General features: G+C 40.9%; 1 protein-coding gene across 3 annotated transcripts in view; it reads left to right on the top strand.

Annotated features, from left to right (window-relative positions):
- The window catches only part of SPOCK1 (SPARC (osteonectin), cwcv and kazal like domains proteoglycan 1), a 500,723-nt gene that overhangs the window by 299,318 nt on the left and 173,639 nt on the right, over positions 1-27,766 (top strand). For all 3 annotated transcript variants that reach the window (XM_006017185.3, XM_025196024.1, XM_025196025.1), the window contains one exon: positions 26,476-26,608. In XM_006017185.3, coding sequence (XP_006017247.2) covers positions 26,476-26,608 — 133 coding nt within the window. The remainder of the gene's footprint in view (positions 1-26,475; positions 26,609-27,766) is intronic.

Below are 27,766 nucleotides of genomic sequence, written 5' to 3'. Positions count from 1 at the left end.
TGTGTAAATTATTCTCTATTTATACAATAATCTACTTACTAGAGATTCTAAATGTATTGCTGTTTTTTTTGCTGTAGAGGCCCCAGGACATGAATGTGTTGAGTAGAAAAGTCTGTTTAGTTCTAATAAAAGGCATGTTTTTATAAGATTGGGATTGATGTTTACAGGGAAGGAGTTTTATTAAAGCCTTTCTTCAATTTCCAACATCCCACTATATTGGAAAAAGTATTAAATGTTCAGCTCTTTAAAATCTGCTTTTTGATAAACAGTATTACAAAGTCTAGTTGCAGTGTGTACTATAAACAGTATATTTCATGCAAAATTTGCAGATCAGGCCTTCATATAAATTGATTTCATTTGGTGCTGGTCAGTCTGTTAAATCCTTTGTTTACAGCTCTGTATCTGTTAAGGATGAGCAATATCCATATCACAGCATTATATCAGTTTTGAACCGATCAGATGGAATTGTATCTTCCTTTTGCATAATAATAGTGTGCATTTTACCCTTACATTTCCCAAAGTTCGTCTGCTATTTATCTACAAACTTTTTCAAGAGTCATTGGGGGCTGTTGATCCTGAATTTAGGTTATCAACCAAATTTCATCATCTGTAAACAGGAAGGGGAGTACCACATACCAACCTAAATGCACAGCCAGCTTTGCCATGGAAAGGGCTTGAGCACCATGGACAGTGGCAGCTTCCTTTTCCAGACCTCTGCGGAAGAAACATTATCTCACATCCACGAATAGTCCAACATGGGGCATGGACAGATGAAACATTTACACCAGCATAACCAGCATTATGCTGGGATAAAAAAGCAGCAGGCAAACATCATCAAGGCCTAAATCGGGGTCTCTTTGCCCATACCCGTAAATGAATCAGGAGTAAAACTCGGCCAGCATAGATTACAGCAGTTTGGGTTTTGTCCATCTTCCTACATGCAGTTTACTAAATACAGTGTGGTTTTTACTCGCTCCTAACCTAGAGATGAGGCACTGTAATAGCATCAGCTATCCCTGGACATTTATCTGCCTGTCTGTTTCCTGATCCTAGTATATTGTACATCAATATACAAACCCGGTGCAAATCTCACTGGGGTATGTGAACAGCTGTCTACACCTATAATCCCCCTAGGAGAGAGACTGAGTCAGGACCCAGCTAGCTAGGCCCTGGTCCTTAAAGCCACAAATGCCCATCCATGGGGTTGCCTCAGGGGATACTGTTTGCCCATTCCTGGAGCAGAGGCCAGAGCAGAGGCCACAGGAGGCTTTCACCACTGGTGCCCTGGTTCCTGCCTTCGGAGGTCTAAGATTTGGGTAACCCCAGTGGTGTGAACGGGACTCTAGCATAGGAAATTTCAACCCAGCCTAAAATTGACCCCTTCAGAGCTGTGTAATTAAATCCCAAGGAGCTCTTTTTAAGGAACTATAGTATGTTATGGAATAGAGAATAAAAAGGAAACCTACTATATCAAGCATTTTCTTCCTTGATGGAAGTTATGTTATCATATTTAACTTTCAATCTCTTGCTTCCCACTGCTTTAATTTTTCAATTTCCATCGTTCTCCTTTTTCATTAATAAGCCTTCGATTGCCTGCTTAGTGTTCTGCCAGAACTCATCAAGAGCTCAACCTACAGATTTTCAATTTAGTCATTTTATATCAGATTAATTCAACCAATGAACCGTGAATGACATTATTTATGGACATGAGCCACCAAAGTACAGTCTGTTTCGAGCTCTGGACATGTGGATTACTAATGCCGGTCCCAAAATGTTTTGCTTCCTTAAATATGCCTACGAAAGTGGCACCATTTCAGTTATAAATTAACTGCCAAAAGGCTGCCCCTGCAGAATGAATGGCTTTTCATATATGCGTAAAAAAGACAGCTCTGAGCTTGCGTGTTCAGCTCCGACGTAATCTGTCCAGTTCACACAGATGTCTGTGCAATGCAGGCCATCCACATGAATTTGGAAACCTAGAAAGGGAGAGAACAAAGATTAGTTCATCAATAGCAAAGCACTACAGCCATTGTTGAAGCCAGTGAGAGTTGCATGATTTCCCAGTCCTGTAGCTCTTAGGATTCGGCATGCTTGATTTCATGGTCTGGACACTCATGGTCAGAAAGGTTAGTGGAGGGCCTTGGATTATAGAATTTGTTGCACTATTGCTCCAACAAGGCACATGAATTTTTTTCTTGTGACCTATTGTAAAACCCATCTCATTTTTCTAGGCTCAGACAGGGAAGCCTGTAGTATTTGTTTTCTTTAGGGGACAACATTTTCTTTTCTTTCTTCCGTGAGTCCTTTGCAGGGAGTTTTCTGCTTTGCTTTGCTTTGCTTTTTTGTTATTTTCCTGTTTTTTTTTCACTTAAGGCAATAGTTGTATAACTGGGTGCATTTTTGAACCATCTAGAATAAACAAACAATAGCAAATGTACCGTGGGAGCCTCTGTAACATTAATGAAGCCTAATTAGCCAGAGACTTGGCTACAGATCTCTGCTATTAAATCTTTACTGAATAATGGGAGAAGGACAGGGGAAATAATCCTGGGGTTTCTGGGGAGGGTTATCAAGTTTGCAGATTAGCAAAATGAGAATTATCAAGCATTCATTATGCTATAATTCATTGGATTTACATGCTGCAGCTTAACTGTTAGATAATAAAAGATTCATGGCAGGTAACTGCATAATGCATGATGCTTGCAATGTAAAAAAATCAACATTTCCAGCAGACGCCTCATAGTTATTTTCCACCGTAAGGAGCATGGAGAGAACAAATAGTGGTACTTAACAGGTAACTTCTCTCAATTATATCAATCACTGTAACTAGGTACTATACCTGAAATGTACATTTTTGACCCAAGATGGTGTATCACTTACTGGGTAGTTTCTTTTCATTCTTTGATTAGGTCTTACTCGATCATCACTTCTGCACAATCATTGCAGCCTGCTTGGTTAACTTGACATCTGTGTATGTGCAAATAAAGCCCTCTTCTGACCTATCACGTTTGCATGTCACATGAGAGAGAGCAACGGTAATCAGATTTAGGGCTTAGAATGGAAATCATCAATCAGAACTGATTTGGGATTTTCTGACAGAATGGCTTTTCATCAGCAACTGAAACTTGTGGGAATACAAGTATCTGTTTTGTAGGAGGGATGGCAGCCCTGGTCAGTGAGAAGGGCCCTTCCTCACCTTAGAGGAGCCTGTTATCGAGCAATAGGATGGAAAGGGGTAAACTCTGGTTCAGACTTGAAACTTGGTGTTCCCCTCTCAGGAGAGCGCCCTGACAAGTGCGTTGTTGGTTTTCCCAGAGTGAATTCCTCGTTGGAGCTATTGTACTTTTGGTAAATAGTTAAACATCCACCGGACTGAGAATTTGAATGTTGGTCTCCACAACATAGCACTAGTCATTGGGCTATAAAATAAGTGTATCTGTCTCTGGTCCAGTGTGTATTCGATTAATTATATAACATGGAACAACTCCAGTAGGAAAGAGCAAGATAGAGATTGACTCCCTATCCTGGTGATTATGGCACTCACCTGAAATGTTGAAAGATAGAAGAGAGGAAGAAAAACCCATCTGGAATAGGAATAGGCTGGTGGCCTCCAAGGTTCAAATCCTTATCTCAATTCAGTGGAACAATATCTTAAACCATGATTTCCTATGCCCCTAATATAATCACTTGGCTGTACTGGGATGAGGCATGTATGCACCTCTAGTTTTCCCAGAAATACTTCGCAAAGTCTTGCTTTCACCAGGAGGCAGAATGGGAACATTTTTGAAATCTCAAACATTGGTGTGGTGGGAAAACCTTTTACTGCCCAACATGGTTATGTCATAATACAGCACTTTCTTTTCATCTCAAAGGAAAGGTAACCTTGGTCCACTGTTACGACTATCCAGTGGGCAGTCTGTGAGAGTGGAGTAAATTATGACTGACTGGATCAGAGGATCAGCTACTTGTGTTGATAATATGACAAATTCATTTTATGTTAGGGGCGTGCAAACTGTTTCCAGCACGTAGCTAGCCCCAAGTGACTTGAATGTTCAATTATGAAATTATAAGTAGAGAAAATGAGACATTGTTTTCTTCCACAACTGTCTCGAGAGACTAAATATGCTTTCGTTCTTGGAAAAGTATCAGGGGATGTTTTCTCTTCAGCGTTCATTATTCAGAATTGAAATGGCATTGCTGCTTTCGTAGTTTGTTACTTTATCTGAAAAACACATCATGTGTTTCACGTGGGGATACAGATGAAGCATGCTGGCTTGTCGGTCTAGGAGATGAAGCCCTCTTTCTGGGCCCTTTCTGACTTCCACTGAAGCCAGCTACAAAACTTCTCATTTTCCGTATTCTCTGGTTTTCCATTGTGTCCATCACCACCATGGCAGGGCATCAAATGGAAGAGGACTGAGGTCTTTTTCTAGATCTCATTAGCAGTAGCATCACAGCCACTCAGAAGTTTCCTTTTTGTTAGACCACTTCCTTTGTGTCCTGAGCAAGAAGCCAGTTCTGTGCTTATTTATCAACTTTGGTCTTTTCAGAGAAAAAGCAAATGCTTAAAACTGTTTATTGTAGCAGTTACTGGCTCCACAGCACCTAGAACAAATGTCCCAAAACCCTGTGAATAGTTAGTGATGTGATCACTCTGGGCATCCTCATATTTTGGCTATGCTGTGTGTTGACTCTAGCGGCAAAATTTACACTCCTCAGAATAAATACTCTCTGACAGCTCTCTGAAAGCCCCCGTGTTTTCCTCCTGTCCAGCCTGCCCAGAAGATGCGTGCTTTGAAAAGAAATGATTATGTCCCGTTAGTCAGGGCTTGTGTTATCTCACACATTTGAGTCAACATGGCCCTGTCCAATCTGACACGGTTTTAAAATAAAGAACAACTTCTTCAGCTTGCGGCTCTCACAGCCCTGTGCAGTTTCAAACCAGTATTACTCAATCAAAAAGAAAAATAGCCCGAAGGGCTGAAGTATTACAGTGCAGTTCATTGCAATCCCAATTATTTTCACCTGCATAATATCACTTATATTTTATTTATTATTGAAAAAATGTGTGTATTTGTCATTCCTGCACTGGGAAAGAAGATATTCTTACCTCTTTACTTCCCTCATACTTGACTGCAGTGCTGTATTTTCGATGGATGATAAGTCTCCTGACATTTATGATTAGGATTATAACAGCTTTCTATTGTAACCCCAGATCTGACCCAGATGGAACCAATTGTACCCAAATCTCTTGCCCACATTTCTCTGTATGATTTTAAAGATGGCATGGGAAGAAATAAATCTGTTTTTTCCCTTTTGTAAAATCATTCCAAGATGGTTAGAACATTGTGCTTTACAGCAGTGCTTTAAACGGTTCTCAGCCGCTTCATTTTTAAGGAGTTAAACTTCCAGGCAATATTTATTTCCCCAGTTCTGTTTTAAAGTAAAGCTTTAACTAAAAGTGTAAGTGGGCTGTAAGGAAGAGTAGTCCAAAAAGGGAGCATGTGCAGCCAATTTGGGCCATTTTTCTGTTTCTCCTCCCGTCTTCCTCCAAGAGTTGGACTGTTCTGTAGGCAGCAATTTGTGGCTTGCTAGTCCCTTTAAACTTAGAAGGCTTCACGATTCATCAATAGAAGAAAGGTTCTGCAAAAATGTAGGTGCCTCCATGATACTGGCCCATCCGCTTTTATTAAACTAGCTGAGGAATGTTGTTTCTATGTGTTGGTGGGAAATTGCTGTTTCATCCTGGAGATTTCAAACAATTTTCCCATCCTGAAATGGAGTTCCCAGTCCAAAACGGAACATTTTTGTGTCCTGACAAACCAAAAAAAAAATGTAATTTGGGTTGAGCAAAACGTTTTGGTGCAGTAGTTCTAAAATATGTAGTGTTGAGTTTGACTTCGTTGTTTCTTTAAAAAAAAAAAGAAATCAAAACAGTTTTTAACATAAAGTTAAGTTAAGGTTTGAAATGAAACTACCATTTCATTTGATCATATCCAGTAAGTTCAGAAACTGAACAGAAAGATACTACCGGTCCCAAAGTGCTGCTGACAAGGTATCAGGGTTCAGGGCTATGACTAGTGTAGGAGGAGTAAACAGGCTAGAGAATTAATTTTAAAAAATATGGTCAGTACAAAGTATGACATTTATGACCTTTAACTTGTATTCCTTCCTGCTCAAGTGGACTGTGGTCCTTAAGCAAAAGATATGTTGGATATTGTTAAAAAGGAGGGTTGTTATAAATAAAGAGCCAAGCTGGGGTATGTATTAGTAGGCTGCTGGTGAACTCCTTGACTGCTTGCCTGCCTTATGTCTCGCAGGCCACCTATAGTGCGTATGAGTTGCCTGCTAATGCATGCTCCTTTATGGCTTATTGCTACACTATATTGCATTTACGTAGCTATTAAAAAAAGAATGAACTTCTCATCCAGAATCATACTTTATATTGCTTAGCAGACAAGGGTAATTTCTAGTCATGACACTTTTGTTTCCGTAGCCTGTCACAGCTCTATCATGATACTATCCATAAGACAATGTTAATAAATATGTTCTGTGTTGAGGATGACAGCTGGGAATGTTGTCTTGTTAATTTACCTGACCTCCATCTTCCAGCTTTGATTACCACTCAACCCATCTTCTTTCATTAAGTAAAATAAAAATGTCTAATTAATTGGCTGTTATCAGCAGTTAGCACCAGCTACAGAAGACTAATTAGCTTTGGTAGTAAAGCCGAATGTTGAATGGTTCAAGTTTTACTTCTTTACTCGCTTTGGCAAGACGTCAAGAGACTATGGTTACTTTGCAATCAGAGAACTGACAAAAGCACACCAGTCCTACCCTCCAGTCTAGTATCCATCCTTTGAACTGGCAATAACTAGAAGTATAAGATTAATGAAATTCCCTATTTTCTCTATGATTTTCTGCCTATTCCTTATACATCCTAACTCTGTATTTGCCTTTTTGCTGGGTATTACATTGTGAACAAAGGCAGTTTTTGTCTCGGGTTATAGTGAGTTAAGTTGTATAAATGGTTCAAGTTAATCATTTCATTATGCATCTCCTTCCATTTCTCAGTGGCAAATTTTATCTACCACTGTACATTTCATTTACCTTATGATAAGTCCTCCTCAAGTTCCTCAGAGACTTCTGTAATCTTGACTAACCTACTTGACCAGAAAAGAGTAGTTTTGGAGTAGGTAATAGCCTAACATCTTCCATCCCAAAAATATAGAGCTTAATTATTTGGTGATTGCCGTTAGCAGTGTATCCATACTTAAATCTTCCATCTCATGTGTTTTCTTTTTACCTAAAACTTTAGAGATTAATGGTAAAGTTCAAATTAAAGAGTCCAGGTCAGAGACACAGGAACATGCTACCCCATGGCAAGCCAAACTGTCCTAATTTTTAAAATATGTGTGTGTGTGTGTGTGTGTGTGTATAAGCCGTGAACAAATAACACAACCTTTAAAACTTTTGAAAATTCATTTGTAAACAGCTGTCCCCATTAGTGGGCACAACTGTTACTGGGAACAGCAGTTGAAAGGAAAGATTGTGAGCTCATTTTTGGCCATGGGAAAAGAAGAGGCAGAAGAACGTGGTAGCAGTTTTATGAAATTCTTGAATAAGTTAACAAGATTTCGGATCACATGTGGGAGGAAAAGGCTTGAGGAAAGAAGTCAAAGGTGGCGATCGGGTGGAAGTTGGCAGACACTGGGATCAAGTAGGGAAGAGAAGTAACATTCTTCAGGAAGAAAGATGACAAAGTTGAAAGAGAAGAGCATCATTTTATAGTGGAGGAGACTGGCATGGTTCCCTGCTTTCAGAGACATTCAACAGCATGGGAAAAGACTGGGGGAACAAGGGTGCAGTGAACCAGGAATGGGGTGTGTGTGGAAGGGGGAGAAGGTTGGAAGGGAGGGAGGTGATAAGCAAAAGAGCACTGCACTGAGGAATGCTAATCAGAAAGTGGGAGTTAGGCCACTGGGAGCTCACTCAGAAGAAGCAAGGTACAGAGTACACAAGGCCTGAAGAGTGGTCATCCTTTCAGTCTTTATGGATGAGAGTTGACTCAGGATTAGGCTCTGAGTGACAGATGAAGTGGGACACTAAAGGATTGGCTGAACAACAACATGAGTGGAAGTCACCATGGGCAAGAGTAGGAGATTGAGAAGTAGAAGATAACGGGAGTGTCGAAATCAGAGGAGAGCAGAGATGAGGAATCAGGTGCATGGAAGATAGTGGGGATATGAAGAAGAAGGGGAAATAGTCTAATGGAGTGCAATTCAAGGGAGGGGAGGCTTGGTTTGGAAATAGTGAGGGACCCTACTTTGTCAATATACTTTTCCTCTCCTTAGATCATTGCCCGTTTCTTATAAAATCTCTGATTTATCAAAAAGAGGTGTTCAAAATATAATTTTTGCAAATCCTGTAATGCTCTCCAGTTATTTATACTATCTCTAAATATACCACTGGCTGAGTCCCACTGCTTTTTCACATAATAAAATATGCCTTTGTAGAAGCTGCCATAAAATGCTGACACTTTCAAAAGCATGAATATATGGTGATACTGCATTTTAATGGCAGCATGAGCCTCCATAGTTAGGGTAACATCTGGAACAGCATATCTGAAGAATATGGAAAGGGTGCTGCATAACTTTGTTGTCCAGACATCATGAGTCAAGGTCACAGGAAAGAGTTTTAATACTTCGGGAGTATATCAGGATTTTTTTCCCCCTGCAGTTGGTGTGTTTGTCTACAGCTTCTGAGGTATTTGAGGGTGATATTATCAATAAGCAATTTTGCCACTTGCGATCACTAGACAGTAGGGTTGTGCGAAGCTTCAGGTGCTGATTCGATTCGGAGGAGATTCAGTCCGATTCAGCAGCGGAATCTCCGAATCCAAATCAAATCAGGAGACCAATAAAAATGTCTAAATTGATTTGAAGCTCCCCATCCCCTGCCTGACCCTCTGAGTGCCTCCTGACCCCTGCCCATTCTCCCAGCCCCATAAATGGCTGCCCGCTCTTTAAAAAAAAAAGAAAAAGCCCCACATTCACCAGCTTCTGCCAAGTGGGGGTGGGGGTGATCCCCACTGCCCCACACTGTGTGGGGGGCTCTGCCACAAGCCCCCATCTCCCTCCCGCTCTCCCAGCCCCTTCAATGGCTGCCCCGCCTTGCCCCAGCGTCCCAGCTCTTTAAAAAAAAAAAAAGCCCCACACTCACCGGCTGTTGCAGCTGCCACCAAGGCTTCTGGGGGCTCATGGCAAAGCCCCCCATGCAGCACGGAGCAGTGGGGTACAGCAGGGATCGCACCCCCACCTGATGGTAGTGAGTGCCAGGCTTTTTTTTTTAAAGAGCTCGAACATTGAGGCCAGGTGGGCAGCCATTGATAGGGCTGGGAGAGTGGGCAGGGGATGTGGGCCCATGGCAGACCCCCCCATGCAGCACGGGACAGTGGGGATCGCCCCCCTGCCTGGCAGGAACCGGTGATGGGGGCTTTTTTTTTAAAGACATGGGATGCTGGGGCCAGGCAGAGCGGCCACTGACAGAGCTGGAAGAGTGGGTGGGGGATCAGGCCTGTTTGATTTAGAGATTCGGCCAATTCAGTGGCGGCCTAATCGATTCGGGGGACAGTGATTCGATTCGGTGATTCGAATCACTGTCCCCCAAATCAGCCGAATCCAAAGCAAATACTAGCTGCTTCGCACAGGCCTACTAGACAGGATGATGTCAACTCAGTTAGTACTAGGGGAAAATGGGATTAGTTAAATTCAGCCTGTTGGCTTAGGACGTTCCAAAGCTGTCATTACCTCGCATTAGAAATAACCAGCAACAAGTTACTTAATGTTCTTGAAGGTCTCATTTGGGGCCTGGGAATGATGTAGCTCAGTTCTAGTGTCAGATAACCAGGCACCAGTGATTATGTTTAAAACTCCAGTGAATGCTCCAGCACCCATGATATTGGAACTGAGCTCTGTAAATCAAGAGTGCTGAATAAGCAACAGGACCATTAGCCTGGTTTGCTGCTAAAAAGAATCAGATTTTAAACTTACTTTGCTCTTTATAACATTTACAGTGGATGTGATTACCATATGTTGCTAACATTCATTTTATTCTGATGTGGAAAACTGCTTTCTCAATTTTTTTCCCCCCAACCTAACCTTTAACATCATATTGTAACTGCACTCTAGGGGAAAATTGATTATTTTTCTATGCTCTATTGTTTTGACAGGCTGGATAAGTCTCTCTCTGTACAGAAATCATATATGAATTATGTGGCAATGGGCACTAATTGTAAAATTCCCTATAGCTGAATCTGGTGTTGCCTTCTTGAGAATTTAATAAGCCTCCCTCTTAATAAAAGGTGTCAGAAGGGGCAAGCATTTTGCTAGCACAGCTTGTAACTAATTGTTTGTACCACAGTACTGTGTGTATGCAAGCCAGAAGTACTGTGCAGTAATTTTAAAAAAGAAACATTTGGTTTAGTGCCTTAAGGGCAATGAATTATTATTATTTTATAAAAAATGCATTTGCTTTCTTGTCACTACCAGCAATATGTCAGCTTCTGTGAAGATTGCTTATTATTCGCCGTAGGAAGAGAACAATCAACATAATGAAGCAGAACATGGTTGAGCTGAATGTCTAAGGATGCTGTTTTTTGGCTGAAGTTGCAAGCGGGCTTAAGAGCTTTGTGTGAGGCCCCATACTTTAGAGGGATGAGGTTCTATCGAGTATACGAATAAGGAATGTGTTATCTGTAATCAATCATTGTTCATTCCAGCGGTGGAGTTAGTTCAGCTACCAACATTTTTGTGAAATTAAATGGATGTTGTGATGATGCAGAGCTAGGTAGGTGTGATCTGCATTCTTCTGGCATTTCAGCCATTCCCAATTCTCAGCATCTTCATGTATAGGTTACGTACAATGGAGGAAGGGTGGAGATTTATGGGAGGACTTTGAGGATAGGGAAACAGTTGCTTGTGACACCTCTCTAGGCTTGCTTAAAGAAAAATGACCATTTCCAGAAATTGCTGCTTGGAGGCGGGGCCAGTATCTTCGACCATTGCTGGTATCAGGTGCAGCAGAAAAGCCCACCAAGATTTAGGAACATTGGGCATGTCTATATGTGCACACTTAATATGCATTAGCCCAGTTTAAGGAGCATTAAGAACGTGCATCTACATGTGCACACCCTTCATGTGCCTTAAAAATGATGATTTTAGGCTATACGAGCATAAATTTGATAGCTGCATAAAGCAGGTATCAAATTTATGTGCAAATAGCTAAGTTACAGTAGTGAATGTGTAGACACGGTAATGCGCATTCGTGCGGTGTCTGTCAATGGATAGACACCATGTTAATGCATATTAGCACTTCTGCACGTGTCCTTATACTACTTAGCAATTCACGCCTATATTTAATGAGCTTCAATAAGCATTAGTGTGTCCACGTGTGCATGCGCGCCTAAATCACTTTAAGCAAAGGTGCATTAAGTTTAGGCACATATAAATACACATGTAGACATGCCCATTGAGTAGCAGGTACATCTTCCTTCCTCATACCTCCTAAGCAACAGAGGGCTGAGTTTTAGAGATCTTCAGTAGTATCCTGGTAGTGGTGTCAGAGTTTCTGGTAGTGAAGCAAGGTGGTGGTGTCAGGAGCTTCATTCTCCTGTCACTTAGGAGGCTCAGAAAGCAGCTGCAGCCTCCTTCAAGCCCTGTAGTACTTTCCTGCATGTTTGCTGCCTCACAACCTCTCTTTTTGAACTGAAATGGTGCAAGCAACTCACTAAAACCCCTGTTGGAAAAACAGCACTTGACTGAAGACAAGAGAACAAAGTGGTAGAAGGCAAGCAAAGTAGATGGGAAAAAGGCTTTTTCTATAGATTTGGCAGACTTGCAAGTCATCGTGCTAAAAAAAGAAAAGAATTATGCATCACTTATAAGCTCAGCAGTCTATATTCCACACAAGGGATGGCTGTTGAGAACACAGAAGAAACTATAGACCATCCTTTTATATTACCAATGATTAAAAAAACAAGCACCAACACTACATTGAGTTTGCTTCATGTGACACTGCTTAGTCGATTGTTCCAAGCTATTGCAGCTCCTTGGCCATGCAATATGCACTATTGTGAGCTGGCCTAATGGAGAGCACTACAAACTGAGGGACTTGAGCAGGGGTCAGCAACCCCCAGCACGTGTGACGAGCATGGCACGCAAAGCCATTTTTCTTGGCTCACCACTGCCAGCCCGGGCTTTAAGCAGCTGCTGCCAGCTGCGGAGCCCAGGCTGCTCCCAGCAGGCGGCTGGGAGGCTGCAGGCCCTGCTGCAAGCAGACCGGGCTCCGTGGGCCGGCTGCAGCCAGGAGGCTGCAAACAGCTGCTCTGGGCTCTGGCATGTCGGCACTCCGGCACCTTCCAAGGTAGACATTGTGGTTTTTCGGTACTCCGGCCAAAAAACGTTGCCAACCCCTGGACTAGAGAGAGGGTTTCAGCTGCAGTTATGGACTCCCTGCTTTCTCTCCACCTTCCTGGAAATGTTAGACTCTTCATGTTATTTTTCATAGCTTTATGTCTGAGATTTTTTTTCATGTTAGTATAAAAATAATGATAAAAAGAAAAACAAATCTCTTATGGAAATGTGTGAGGGCTGGGAATGTTTAGAATCTATGGGGTTTACTCAGTAGACAAAAATGTCTTTAAAAAAGAGCAGGTTATTTTTTCTCTCTGAGCACCTTGCCCGTTTTCATGCCTGTGCAGTGCTAAAGTGTACGCAATAGGTCCAAAAGTTGCCAATCATAAAGCAATTGTGATTGAAAAATAAATGGCCTGCAAGCACAAGAATGTGTTCTTCGTAACAAAGCAAGGTGGCCTTTTTAAATTAGATTTTATATCTTCTGAAGTATCCAGAGGCAGAAATCCACATACCGCACTAACAACCTCCAGCAGCTCTCAGTCTGCTTAGATTCAGGCCAGAAAGAAGTATTAAGACCAAGTTATAACACCTTAAAAGGATGTCGGCACAGAAGAAAGATCCTTCGCTGTTGCAGAGCCAGTGAACACTACAATGAGAATTCAGTGCCAAACTTCAACTGAGACTAATGCTATAAATAGGTTAGATGGGTAAAATGCCTATATTTAAGGGCCACATGTGAAGGCATCACTCTTCAGGGAAGTCTGACTCAACCAGAATTTATTCTGCTAGATCCCAGAGATCACATGTTACCGTAACTTCCCTTTTGGAGGTTGTGGCACGTATTTCGCAATCATTGCCTTGCCCGTTATCTTTTCAAGGTAGTTTGGGCCAATGAACTTTCAACGGTAGCTATTCCTATATCCTGTAGGGATTCCCCAAATACCTCAGGCTCTCCTGTATTTCAGACTTCCACCTTCAGCACCGTCCCCCTCCCCAGTGGAAATCCCGGTGCACGTCATTGGAGTGTTTCATCTTGTAGGAACAGTAGTTTTGAAGCCTACCTGCCCACTAAACATAGCAGTTTTAAGCCATGACTCTTAGCTTCTACCAGTGAATTGACTTGAGAACCGTCCATGACTTTTCCAAGAGTTTTTTTTCCTACCAAACAAGTTCCTGTGCCCACAGTTGCACCATTTCCTATTTCCAGCTGCCACAGTCTGCCGTTTAAGGTACCTGCTCCCATCTCCTGTAGCCGGGAATTGGAGAGTCTTCTCCTTCTCTCCTAAATCTTGATAAAAAATAGGTCTTTTCTTTTGCACTTCTCTGAAGAGGCAGGGGGAAGGTTAATCTAGAATTGGTTTCCTGACTGGCGTTTCGTACGTGGTACCAAATTCACCTCTGGTATGAGTCCTTTGGCATCATTGGTTTGACATTCAGAAGCAACTGGAAATCCTATTAGCATTTTCTGCCACAAGCCATTTGTTGTAGAAGCAACTTGGGAGTAGTACTTGCGCTGCCAGGAAGGGACTCTGGTCAGCACAATGTACCACTGTGTATCTTCACATATCTATGGACAGTACTGGATATGATGGCCATTTTTTCAGTTGCTATGTCAGGCCAGACTTGCATGGAGATATTTGTGCATGAAGCAACAGTAAGATGCTAACAGCCACTTCCCACTCAGATAACGAAGTAAGTGATGGAGTTATAGTGCTCCAGTTGGGATGGTCCAGAAACGTATAGGAAGCTATTTAGCTCAAACTATGTCTGTGTCTCTTCCAGACCTGCGGACAGGCACTATGCACCCCCAAATTTGTCAAACTTCTCTGCCAACTATACAGTTTGTCCATTAAAACATATCTCAAAAAACCCCTGGCCTCAGATAACGAAGTCATTGCTCCTCATGCAATCCTGTCAGCTCCCAAAGAATGTATCCCCGTTCAGTGGGATGGCACCGAAAGATCGCACAGATCTACACATTATTATTCTTTGTACAGGAGAGCATAAAATCCAGGTGAAGAAATGACTTCTTTATGTCTGCAGTCATTTTACAATGTTTGTATTAAATGAAGAGATTGCGTCTAATTCAAAGGCATAGTATCCTTTTTATCAATATAATACAAGCAGACTATTTTCTTCCCACAACTGAAATATGATTAAATGATTCTGGTGGTGGCTCAAGGTATAAGCTGTACTCATAAAAAAATTTAAAAGGTTGTAGAAATGAGTCTTAGCTCTGAGCTCCAGTACAACAAAAATGATATAGAGAGAGAACATAGCATTGGCATTTATACTGGCAAATTCCAAATCTATCATTCTCTACCTCAAAACCATGAGAAGCCATTTACTTACACAGAGGAAAGACAGAAACAGGCCAAGGACTGCTGGGTCTATCTTTATAATGATACGCTTCCTTAGGGAAGACAAGAACACATTTTGTGCACAGAGAGGGACAGAGAAAGGACAGATCCTTCATTTCAGACTGGCTCCTTCTAACAATGCATCATTTCACATGTGCAATATGCTTAAGTCTGTCTTCAGGCTCAAAACTTTGTCTAACTTTTCAGTAAAAGTAAATCCTTCCAGTGGAAAAAAAAATAATCTGGGACCATTGTCCATCCAGCCTTTTATTTTTACTATTTGAACAAAGCTCAGTCTCTTAGTAATATTGATCACCTATTTGACATGGAGCTCACGCATGTTGGCTGGCAGTAAACGCTGGTTTCGAAGGAAAAAATGATGGAGTTTGCCCTCCAGTTTGAGAAGGCTATGTTTAGGCTCCGACTGGTTGGGAAGCTTTCCTGCAGGGTTCAAAATCAAGTCCTTACTCCACCACAGGCTCCCCTTGTATATCCTCACAGCCCTGTCCACCCACCCAGGTACACCAGGAACCACTAGTTTAAGCAGAGCGGTCGCCTTGTGTGCACACCCCAATGACACATTGGTCTCTCTATCTTGAAGGAGGAAGGGAGGCAGTTAGGTCCATTCCAGAAACCGGTGTGTATGTGACTTCTGTCCCTAGCCAAAGTGATTATTGCTCCCGAGTCCCATTTCCACAAATTATATATCTGTGAACTATATATGTTTGAAAGCTAATATTTTCATTTTCTATTCTGCATATAATTTCTGTGACCGAATAAAAAGTGCAGTGATTTAAAAAATGAAAACCTGAGACATTTCACTCTGCAAGGAACCAAATGAGGAATTTTAACACTCGCAAAGCATTGCGCACCCCCCCCCCTCACTTCTCTGAAATGAAATACAAGTACAATTCATACCATTTTGCCAAGGCTTTTACTATCAACTCGAGTCCATCATCCACTAGGAAGTGAATCTGTCCAGATTTTTCCAACCAGCCTTGAACTCTTGGGAGCCAGATAAGAAACTTAGCCGGGCAGCTGTCATCTTTGCAGCAGTGTGAAGAGGTACACTTCTTATGCGAGCTGCAGTAACACTTTGAGCTAAACTCTGCTGCTGTTGTGCTTATGTAGCACCCCTGGAAAGTATATGTTTCATAAGAAGAAGAGCTGATAACCAACCCTTGTCTTTTAACTTGTGATCCTTATGATTTTTTTTAAACGCTCCGCCTTATATGCAGCTGACCTTCGAAATTCCACAGGGAGAAAGTCCTTGGATAAAGATGCCATAAAATCTTGTTCCGTCCCAGGTTAACTGAGTTATAAACTCTTGAAAAACACCATTGACTTCCTGTTTGCTTTCCTTTGAAAATTCTCTTAGTACTGCTAAATTAGTAGCGAAACCAAAAGAGCATGGCTTCTACCCAAGGCTTTCAGGACCCCACGTTGCTACAGCACACACATAGATACATTTCCACCAAGGAGCTCCAAATCTAGTTGGTTCTTTTGGGTTTGGTCATATTACCAATAAATGCTGCTACACACCCAGTACCATGGAGTGCATTATTTAGTCTGTAGACAAGTGTATGGATGAAGTATGTTTGATGGAATCAGGTTCTTTTTTTGTCGCCTGGTTTCTCTGAAAACATGATTCTGGTGGAATTGTAGACTCATAGAAAATTAGGGTTGGAAAGGACCTCAGGGGGTCATCTAGTATCCAACCCCCTTCTTAAAGCATGACCATCTCCAGCTAGATCTTCCCAGCCAAGGCTTTGTCTACCTGAGTCTTAATAACTTCTAAGAATGAATAGTCCACCACCTCGCTGGGTAACCTGTTCCAGTGCTTTACTACCTTTTTGGTTAGAGAGTTTTTTTCCTAATATCTAGCCTAACCTTCCCTTGCTGCAACTTGAAACCATTGCTCCTTGTTCTGTTGTCTGCCGTCATTGAGAACAGTCCAGCTCCATCCTCTCCTGAACGCCCCTCCCCCTCCCCCAGGCAGTTGAAGACTGCTATCCAATCCCCCCTCAGTCTTCTCTTCTCCAGACTAAATAAGCCCAGATCCCTCAGCCTCTCCTCGTAAAGCATGCTCCCCAGCCCTATATCCATTTTAATACTTGTGTGCTTACAGAGTGATTGCTGTGCTCTTCCCCTGTACTCCATTGAATGTTTGACTACTTAGACTATTCTTTGTTTCCTTTTCAATGAACTAGGTCCTCCATTTGTTACCCAGAAGACTGAGGTTCTCTCTTCATCCATAGACTAGGAATAGGAGTTGCTGTGTCTTTACAGGGGTTCCCTACAATGTGTCCTTGACTTGGTTTGGGATGTTTTATTTCTAGAGGGAAAAGAGTAATGTAGTTTATGTGGCCCATTCAGTCTATGGCCCTGGTTACATGCTTTCATGTCTTGGTGAAGGTCCACTTCAAATTAAACTTAGACCATCAAATCATATTCTCTAGAAATGTGTGTGACCAGTGATTTGTTGCGTCTTCATCATATTTCATTTTGGCAGAAGGTTATGTACCTTAACTGGGACTTTTACAATATTAAATATATAGGCTTTCTGTAAATTTAACCTCAAGCTTGAATTTCCTGGATATTTGGGGGATTTGACCTTTTTGCATTTGACCTGTGCTTTCATGAAAGTTTGAGTCTGGGAACTGAGACAAAGATGCAACCCACAGAAAGAGAACTGGTCTCTCAAGATGTAGTGTTGCACTTTGACCAAGTCCATTTCCTGGTAGCAAAAATAGGCAGATTATAAACATTTTTATGAATTAATGCAAATTATTAGTTAAACACAAACTACTTCACATAGAAGAGACTGCACATTTTAAATGAACTGGTTTGATTGTTTTAAAAAAGGATCGCTGTAAGTACATTCATAAAAAAAAACTCATGGATTTATAGTAGAAATCTCAGGCTCGTAATCATATTTCATGTTGGAGAGGAAAGAGGGATTTCTCTATAGAATTTTATGCACCATTTTTTAAACAAATATTTTATTTTAAAGGCTAAAAATATCATAGGATGAATGCTATTGTGGTGGTAGACCTTATGTATACTCAATCTGAACTACATGCATTTTGCTGTTTGTTTCTTTATTAACATTAGTGTTCCTTTGGAAGCAGACTTGAATTTGCTGTTGTAAAAACAAATGCAATTACATAAAACCTTGAACTTGGTGGCTTATGCAATACTATTGACATGTTAGTTATTCTGAACCAACCTTGCTGTGATTAATATTAATTGAAATGGGAAATCATGTTGTCTATTGATATCATTTCCCACTTAAAATGATGTTATAATTTCTTTGCTGTTTTTCTAATTTATTAAAGTAATTATATTATGCAGCAAAATTATACAGCTAGTTAAAGCGTAAGTCCATGTTCTCTGATAGGCTGTTGTCTCAACGTTAAACTCTTATTTTTTTTTATTTACTCATTCCATATTATGTTTTAAAGTTTTTAATTTTATGCTTTTCTAGACAAGGTTGTCTCTCAGTTGCATCACAGTGCACTTCACTACAGCTTTCCGTGGAGACTCCAACCGTAGGGAGCTGGTGACACCAAAACATGGCTCAAATTCTTGTCATCTGCCTGATAAATAAAAAAAACAAACAAACAGGAAACGATTTTTATTCAAGGGGTTGGAGATTACTAGAGTCTTCCATATTTATTCTGCACACAAGGATACTCCAGACTCTCTACCACATTTTGTGGAGACCACTCCACAACCTCTTCTGTACCCTCCACATTGTAGTAGTTGGTGAAATCCATTTGTTGAAGCCTAATGAAGCTGAGTAAATCCCATTTAGACTGATCGTGTCCCTAGTAGAACTGGTTAGAGAATTATGTTTCCGTTCCCTTTTGCTGTTGGTAGTAGACAATTGGATTGACTTGTGTGTGTTTTCCTCGTGATGCTCCAAAACTTTACACCAGTGGGAGAATTTCTAGGTTCTCTATTCCCAGGTTGCTGTTTTCTTCCCCTGATGATTAGCAGTAGGCCCATTCAACTGTGAATCTTAAAGCTGATTAGAATCAATTAAGTTTTCAGCAGAAAGGAATAGCCAGCACATTTGTCCATAGGCAGAATGATTGGCATAGCAATACTTATTCCCAATGTTTGTGTATAAGCCCTTCTGCTAAGAAAAGATTTGCAGTCTGCCAGTTCACGGTAGCCAATATTCTTGTCTCAGTTTTAATTCATTTGTTTGGATATTTGATGTGTTCTTAGGGGTGAGAAAATTGAAAAACATACAAGAGTCTTATCAAGTGTTTCCAAGAATCACCACTGAAAAATGTCCGCTTACTTTTGAAGGATATGTCCTATCTTTAGGAAGTGAGTAGTTACTGCCATTTCGGTGTAAACATGAGACGGACTGGGTTACAGTCATTTCAAAATATCAGCTTCTGCTCTTTGGTTGATCTACTGACTAAAATGAATTTGACTTTCCTCAAGTAGAATGACATTGCATGCTATTGCTTCTGACAAAACCTTACTTTTTAAATAATATATTTGTTTTTGAAACATGCATTGCCTCCTACAAGTGAGGATGCTGCAGCTGTACCATGAACTGAGCCACAAATGCAGCAGCAAGCAGCCCAGGACATTTCCTGCATGTAGCCACCGCTTCATTATGCATGTTAAACAAATTGCTATTAAAATGCTAAGTTGCGTTTGCTGTGTGAAAGAATTAAATGCTTTGAAATTCCTCTATTGCTAAAACTCTCACAATGAGAGAGTAAAAATGGTCTCAACATCAGAAGAAAGAGAATCTTCCAGAATATGGACCTAACCTGCAAATGAGCTATTGTAAAGGAATACAGGGGAAGGCTACAGATATAAATAAAAGTAGTTCAAAATTAGCTACACGCTAATGGTCATTAGGGTGGATAGGATAAAGGCCTACTTCTGCTTTCACACACAATTGTCAATGACTTCAAGGCAGTTCTGCGGAGAGCAGAATTTGACCCTAAGGCTGTATGAGTTTTTATTATTCTCAGTAAACTGGGAGAAAAGACCCCTGGACTCAATGAGCTGGTGAAGTGACTTAAAATGAACAAATTAAATTATCTCTTTTTCTGATTGAGGATGAGAAGGCAGAGAATATTATTAGCCCCAGAGGAAATCTTACTTTAGAAACTGACCTTAAAATCTGAACTATGTCAGAGATGAGGAATGGAGTGGGGTGCTCAGGGAAGCCAGGCAAAAAAGGGACAAGCAGACGTTCTTGAAACCTCTTGAACTTCCAGACGTGTCTCATGACCATCTTTGGAATAGCACTGGTGGACCAAAATCAGATTTTTAGTACCCTGCATTCAAAAACATCTGGGTTCATTAGACTGCAGCCTAGCAAAATCTTTAAGACTGTTTAAGCAATTAAATTACCTCCCTAACCCCAACAGGTTGAAGTGTAATATTAAACATGTGCTTAATAGTTTTGCTAGAATGGAACATAAAGTGTTAATCCTGCAAATAATTATGCATGTCTCCAGTTGCTACCATAAACTGACCCATATGGACTGCTCGCAGTAATAACATCAGGCACATGTAGGAAGGCTTTGCAGAATCAGGATCAGGGTGTTAGTCTAAATTTCAACTGGGATTGAGAGTGAAACTAATGACCAGTGAGACTATTCCAGTCACAACTCAAAAACTTTATTAGGAGACATAATAGCAAAAACGTATTTGTATTAATAAAGACAGTGCTTACATAGCTTGGATTCAAGGGGAAAAAAGGTCCACTGGTCAGGCTTCTCTGTGCCCTGGGGGACTTTTGCTGATTTGGTTCCTCTTTTTTGCTGAGCTTCGGAGAAGTCTGAACCAGACTTTATGCTCAACACAGAATTTTCCTATATTTGGTTATGCTTTGGGGCTATGCCAGTCCTTTTTTGCTTCCTTATGTTTTGTTAATACACCTTATCAATCACTGTCTACAGTGCATGCTTTACCTACGTCATTGCTACATAGGTCTAGTGTAGGTCAGGTTGTAACACATAGCCTGTTACCCATAGCACCTGCTGCAAGGGCCTGCAATGCATGTATGGCCTTCAAGGGTATTGCTGAAGACTACGCAATAGAGTAGCAAAATGGGATTTTGAAAAATAATGTAGTCAGTAGTATGAAAATTCATAAATAAAAAATCATATGATATTAGTATTCAAGCTTTTTCAGCTGTCGTTTATGAATTCCATTTACTCCAAAAATAGACATTACCTTGAAAAGTTTCTGTTCAGCAAGAAATATAGCAAAATACCATAGGAAGCTTCCTGTGGGTGTTCAAAAGCTAGTCTTTTTAACCCCATGAGATAATATAAATGTCACATATGAGATAACGTCCCCAAATAGACAGACATAAAGGAAAGAAAACCTTTTTTTTCTGTAGGTTCTGCTTTCTGACGGATCATATTTTGACTCTGAGTTTGTACGCATCTAGAATTGGGCAGGATTGCTAGATAAAGGTAAATGAATGGGGTTTCTTGTGAAACTGAAAAGACAAAAATCTTTGTAATGGAAACAGCTCCAGAAAATGAGATATTCATGACATTTTTGAAGTTGATAGAGCATGGTACATGCTACTTAATTTTTGTGTAGAACAGGGTAAGTGTTAACAGCAAGTCACTAAATGACGAAATACTAATTCTAATAGAAATAAGTATTAAATTTAAATTAATATAATCTTGAACCACAAGTGATAATATTAACCTGCATTTCCACTAAGTTTCACTGTTTTCTGTGAAATTACAAGTGAAGAAACTGTACACAATAATTTCAGTTATAAACTGCCACAGACTCTCCATGCAGCTTTAACGTTTTCTTAATTTGGAGATTCCAAGGTGAAATTGCTGATATAAAATAAAAGAAGCTAAGTCATACCTAGTTTGAACCTTGGAAGGCAAAATTTGTATTGGCTTGTAAGCCAAAACTTAGTCAAAACTTGTATTGGCTTCATTTGCCTGAATAAGAATTGAATGGTGTCTTTTTTAACATTTTAAAGCTGAGATTTTCAGCAGCAGCTGGATGACCAGTTCCCATTGAAAATTTCAGTCTAAATCATACATTTAACTGAAGAAGAACATCATGCCTCTAGCACCACATCCAGAAAAAATCCAGACCACTGTTTACATAGGTGACTGATAGGGGGAGCATGGGGGGGCACGTGTCCCTCTTGATAGGGCCATCCCACACCGCCGCCACAGCCAGTGGTGTTCGCAGGTGCTCACCAGCCCTGTCCCCATCACTGATGCTGCCGGTGGCTTCTGTGGGTGCTGGCCATCCCCATCCCTGATGCCGACACAGGCTTCTGTGGGTGCACCCCCCCAGACTCAGGAGGTACCAGTCGCCCATGACTGTTCACAACTTACCATGTCTGCTGACATACAGTTCAATCAAAATAAGAAGGTTCATTCTCATTAACTCCTAACTATTCAGTATGCATACCCTGTGCATACGTGTGTCCAGGAAGAATTAGGGAGACTAAATGGGCTTTGAAGTGTGTCCCAAAGATCCAACACATTTTGGACTTTTATGAATCAAAGACATCAGATATTTCTGGGGGTTCAAAAATGTGAACCTGCTATGGAAAATATCTGGCATTCTCTTTCAACCTGAAAGTTGGTGGCTCAGGTACCTCAAGTCATCTTGGCAGCTAGATCCTAGAAAGGAGGACATAGCTAAGGTAGGTAGCTCTGAATTCAGTAGAGTTTTATATTATACCTGAAAGAGAATTAGAAGCTAATCCCAGCTACAGAACGCAAGTGGGAGTCACTCCTAAGTAAGCACAGTTTTACTTCTGACAAGCTGTGCATATTCATGGGGGTGAAGAAAGAGCATCTGATCCAATGTATGAATTAATTGCCTCCAGGGAGAAGACGGATAGAAGCTAAGTGAGCCTATAGCTGGTAGGGAATGAGTCATTCCTCAGCCTTAACTCTGTCCAGTTCAGACTGGAGACTAGTAGAAGCAGGCAGGGAGCACTAAAGCTGCTCAAAGGAGAGGAGATTGTACCACCTGTTTATCTTCCATTCCTACTCTTCACATGTTTTCCCAGCAGCACAGAACTAGAGTCCAGACAGGTTTGGACCCGGGACTTCAGAACTAAACCCGCCTACAACCTATGGGTGCATTCGGAGGATCTAGCCCATCTCTAGTAATTAGTCATGGTAACTCCAGCAGACATGGGGGATATTTGAATGCAGTCTTAAAGTGATTGAAGTTGTTTGTGAGAACTTCTTCAAGATAATAAGGGAATTCTGACTTTGACCGTAGGCTTTCATTTTGGTAGTTTATGATACTGTGACGAGGTTCTTTCTGTGGACACAAACTTCCTAATAGTACTATTTATCAATGTGACAAAGGTTAGTTTAGAAGAAAACTTGAGCCAGAATGAAAGAATAGAATTTTTATTATTTTAAGGGCTGTGTGTGACATTATATCAGGGTCTGGATTGTGTAGCAAATTGCAAACCACAGTGAAATTGCTTTAAAAATGTAGCCATATATATTTTTCTAAAACTGTGATAAAGTCTTTCAGTGATGCCTTGAAATGCATTTCTAGCTCAACTGCTCTTTGATGTGTTTTATATAATGGTGCAGAAACAAGGTGGCCTGATGGTGGTTATTTTCCTTCATGTCTGCAATGAAACCGATCCCTTGCCCTTACCTAAGCTGTTTTGACATGTTAAAGATGAGTATGTGTGGCCAAACCACATCTGCTTCATAGATAACAACCCTTGTTTGTTGTTTATGAGGGAAGCATTTCATTGGCTTACAACTGTATACTTCTGATAAGTACTTCATACAGTGCACAGCAACAATTTTGTGTTCCTTAGTGATTTAATACAATTCTTGAAACAGTGACCAGGCTTGGGAATGCTCACAGTGTCCCCAGGATATGGGTTCTTTGATGACAGTGATAAGTTGAGTTGCTGTACTGTAGATGGATTTTTTTTTCATAATATGAACCCCAAATTTCACACCTGCTTTTACATGCACTCCTAAGTCTCCTTTTGAGTTCGTACTTATATCTATACAGTAGCCATGGATTTGTATAGTAGGCAATTGTCAATCCACTGGATCATAGTGTATGTGTAAGAGGTCTAGTCACCAAGACCTTTGACACACACACCTTGGCAAGAGTATGGAGGAGTGGAGGCTGGCCAAGACCTACCACCCCTCCTTTAAACCATGAGACAAAATCAAAAGGCCAAACTGAATTCAGGCATTCAGTGCCTCAATGGTTATAGCCTCCGCCAGAGAGCAACAGATAACTGCTGCTGACTGCCTAGTGCCTCAGCAAGGGCGTGTTTCTATCAGGTTGATGGCTCTTAGACTTTCTCCAACCTCCAGGCAATGAGGGCTAGGGTTTTGAGGCACCCTGCACTTGCCTTACTCTAGAAGTTGCAACACTGTAGTGTTTTATAGGAGCAAAATAAGGCTAAATAACCAGCTGGTCACCAACATGTTCAAGTAAAGCATCTTTTTTATTATTCCCACGTGAGATAAATGAGCATGCAGAAGTAGCTGCAAAAGTATATCACTCTTCTCTAATAATCAAGTTCTGCAAGCCAAGGGCAAATTAGGAAAATGACTGCTGTTATTAAGAGCTGAATTCAAGCTACACAAGAAGTAGGAAGCTTGTCTTCATGTCACAGAGGAGTCCACACCCAACAGAATAATGAAGGGTCAAACAAATCAGATGTAAGTAGGATGTTCAGCCAATGAAAATGTCCTGACAATATCACATGTAGCCAGGACCCTGAGATTTAGTCCAGTTTAAGATACAAGTATATGTTTTCTAAGTGTTTTGCCTTACAATTGTTCTAATAGGCTTGGGACAGAAATTCCACATAAACCAGTATATGTGATCATAAACTGGTTCAAATCTGTAACACAACAGAAGTTCAATGCACATAAACTACTTTCAAAATGGCCAAAACCAGTTTAAGGTAAACCTGGATGGATGTAGTATCAGACTTAACTGATTTAGGTTAAATCAGTTTACTGAACTTCTGTCCCAGATCCCCTCCAGATTCAAGTTAACTCACAATCCCCTAGAATCCCAGGATGCCTTGCACCTCCCTTGCACACCCCGCTCATAGGGCAGGTAGGATAGCCTTGGCCCAACCTGTCTTCTCCACCTGAGCAGCGAGGTGTGCTCTAGCAACCGCCAGCTTCTGACCTGGGCCATTGCAGACATGTGGCTGCATTTCCAGTGGATGACTGTTCACTTGGTTATTGTTTCAATCTACACAGCTTAGACTAACCTGCAAAGATTGAATCGATTCAACCTTAGGCTTTTTGATTGTCTGTACTTAGCCAGTAGGGCTGTGCGAAGCTTTGGTCACTGATTCGATTCAGAGGAGATTCAGCCCAATTTGGCAGCTGAATCTCCAAATCCTAATCAAATCAGGAGACCCATTAATCTCTCCAAGTTGAATTGAAAGCCTCTGATTCAATTTGGAGAGATTCAGAGAGATTTGATGATTCGGCTATAGACACAGTTTTATATGTTTTTTCTATGTATCTCAAGGTACCAGGCACAACTCGTGAACACTGAGATGGTGGGGCAGATGAAGCGGCGTGTGGGAGCACGCGGGGAAAATGGGGGTATCCCCCATGCGCTCGATAGGAGATCTGCCCATCCCATGGCTTAGTAACTCATACCTCCTGGGTCTGGGGTTGCACCCGGGGTCCCCCCATGGCTGATTGCCAAGCCAAGGGCTGCAGGAGGGTTCCCCGCATGCTTAGCGGTGTACCCAGAAGTGGTCTGGGTCCGCCGGCAAATGCATGGGGGACACCCCACATTCCCGTGGGATGCTCCATCTGCCCCACCATCTCAGCCTTCATGAACTGTGCCTGGTACCTCGAGGTACATAGAAAAAATATATAAAGCTGTGTCTATGGCCAAATCGCTGATTCTCTGAATCAGAATCGAATCTTCAGATTCACATTCGGCCAAATCGAATTGGAACAGTGATCCGAATCAGCGAAACAAATCTCTGTCCCCCAAATCAGGCTGACTCCAACTCAAATATTGCCTGCTTCACACAACCCTGTTAGCCATATACTCTCAACCTTAATTCTGTCATTAGAGTCATATTTAAGAAGTGTCTAATAGCTTCAGCTTTATATAATCACATTGGCCTCATCTGACTATAGATGGCTTTGTGTGAGTTATTTATCCTGTCTACAAGAGATTTTGGAAACCTAGCTGTTTTTGTAAACACTTTTGTGACTGAATGGCTTCTATTTAGATGTCCATTTGCCTGATTTGCAAGTGTAGCCAGGTGCAGAAGAACATCTAAATCTTCTCTTGAACCAGCACCTGCTTTTAGGAACAAGACAAGACAGGACTAACTATCAGGCACTGTTCCTCCATTTCTCTAATTTATAAGATAGATATGACAGGATTTATTTTCTTCCTTTCCAAGAATATTGTGAGGATTGTGTGATACCTATAAATAAAGTTGTTTGACGTTTAAAAATGTAGTTGCCAAGTGTTATTCATACAGTACAATACAACAGACTTAGAGAGAATTATCTAAGCATTGTACAGTGTCTCCTAGAATAGATCCTGTTATGGGATAGAAGCATATATAGTTAGAGACTATATTTAATTTTCAAAATGTTAATATAGGAAATAAAAGCCAAGCTTGCACAGGCATGTTCCAACAATTGGTGTGTTTTATTTTCCAGCCTTCGGCAAAAGAAAGGAAATCTGGCCCAGAAACATTGGATTGGACCAGCTAATATAGCCAAATGCAAGCCGTGTCCAGCAATGCATGGCAGCCCTGTCTGTGGTTCTGATGGACATACGTACACTGCCAAGGTAAATCCTTTTTGCAAATGGAAACTGGTTGATCAGCCATGTTACCACTCAGAGAAGTCACAGTTTTAGCAAAGAAGTAGTTATAAAGGAATTTTAGATACCAGTGTTTGATTTCAAATTATATATTTCTGAATATAAGCATATGCTGATAACTTTATACTTCAAATACTTCTGGAACACAGCAACTTCTAATTGAATGTACCATTTCAGGAACCTCTTAATTTATGCTCCTCTTATGTTTTTTCTTCCCCCCAGCGTAGTAAAATTCTTTAAAAATGGGCAGGGAAATATGGACTCATTTCATTTTATGGGTTAATACTATCATAGATATAGCATTTTATGGGTTAATAGCATAGTAGTTACTAAGCTTTGGTATAGTATTCATTGCCAGATTTGTCCTTGGAACGGCAATGTAATTTGGTAATAACATCATTTTCTGACTGATTTCTCATTGCATGGATAATGTATTGCAATCCATTTAAGTCCCAGTATTAATACTCTTGTGTTCAATATACAGCATACATTATACCTTAAACAAGATACTTCCATACCTCAGTGGCTTTAAATTGACCCTGTGGTATATTGAAAATATGATTGCCTTAGGGGTTGATTCAATAAAAGAAGTCAGCACCACAGCCATGTTTAATTCAGCAGTCCAAAGCTCACGTTCTCAGAATTAAGCCTCCCGTGTTTCATATAGTGCAGTGTCCTATGTTTATACATCATGCTCCAGGCACTGCAAATTATGTCTGGGGAATGGCTCTAACATCTTTGGGGACAGATCCTTCTCTCCTAACTACCAGAGTGAGTCTTGACAGCCGGTAAGCCAACCTTTAAATGTTCAAGATGACCCCCAAAATAAGAAAATCAGAAAATAAGAAAATCAGAAGCAGAAATGCTTGAAATGTAGCAAAGGAAAACAGGGCATAGTAGTATAGTTCGGTGAAACTACAGCTTGTATTCTCTCTGTAGCACCAAGGATGAAGTGTTACATCCTTTAATATACACAGTTACAGATAATAGCATGCACCGTGGCTTGGGCATCTCAAGCACAACAAGCCACATGGCCAAACGCAGAAACTCTCCTTTCTATCTTGATCCAGTGTGATTTGCAATCATATATGCAGATAGAATGAATGCTCTGACCTGCCTGCTGAA

The sequence above is a fragment of the Alligator sinensis genome, unplaced genomic scaffold, assembly GCF_000455745.1.
Source record: "Alligator sinensis unplaced genomic scaffold, ASM45574v1 scaffold111_1, whole genome shotgun sequence".
In the NCBI taxonomy this organism is placed as follows: domain Eukaryota; kingdom Metazoa; phylum Chordata; order Crocodylia; family Alligatoridae; genus Alligator; species Alligator sinensis.
Note: the sequence above shows the minus strand (reverse complement) of the source record. Positions and strands in the feature narration are given on the sequence as shown.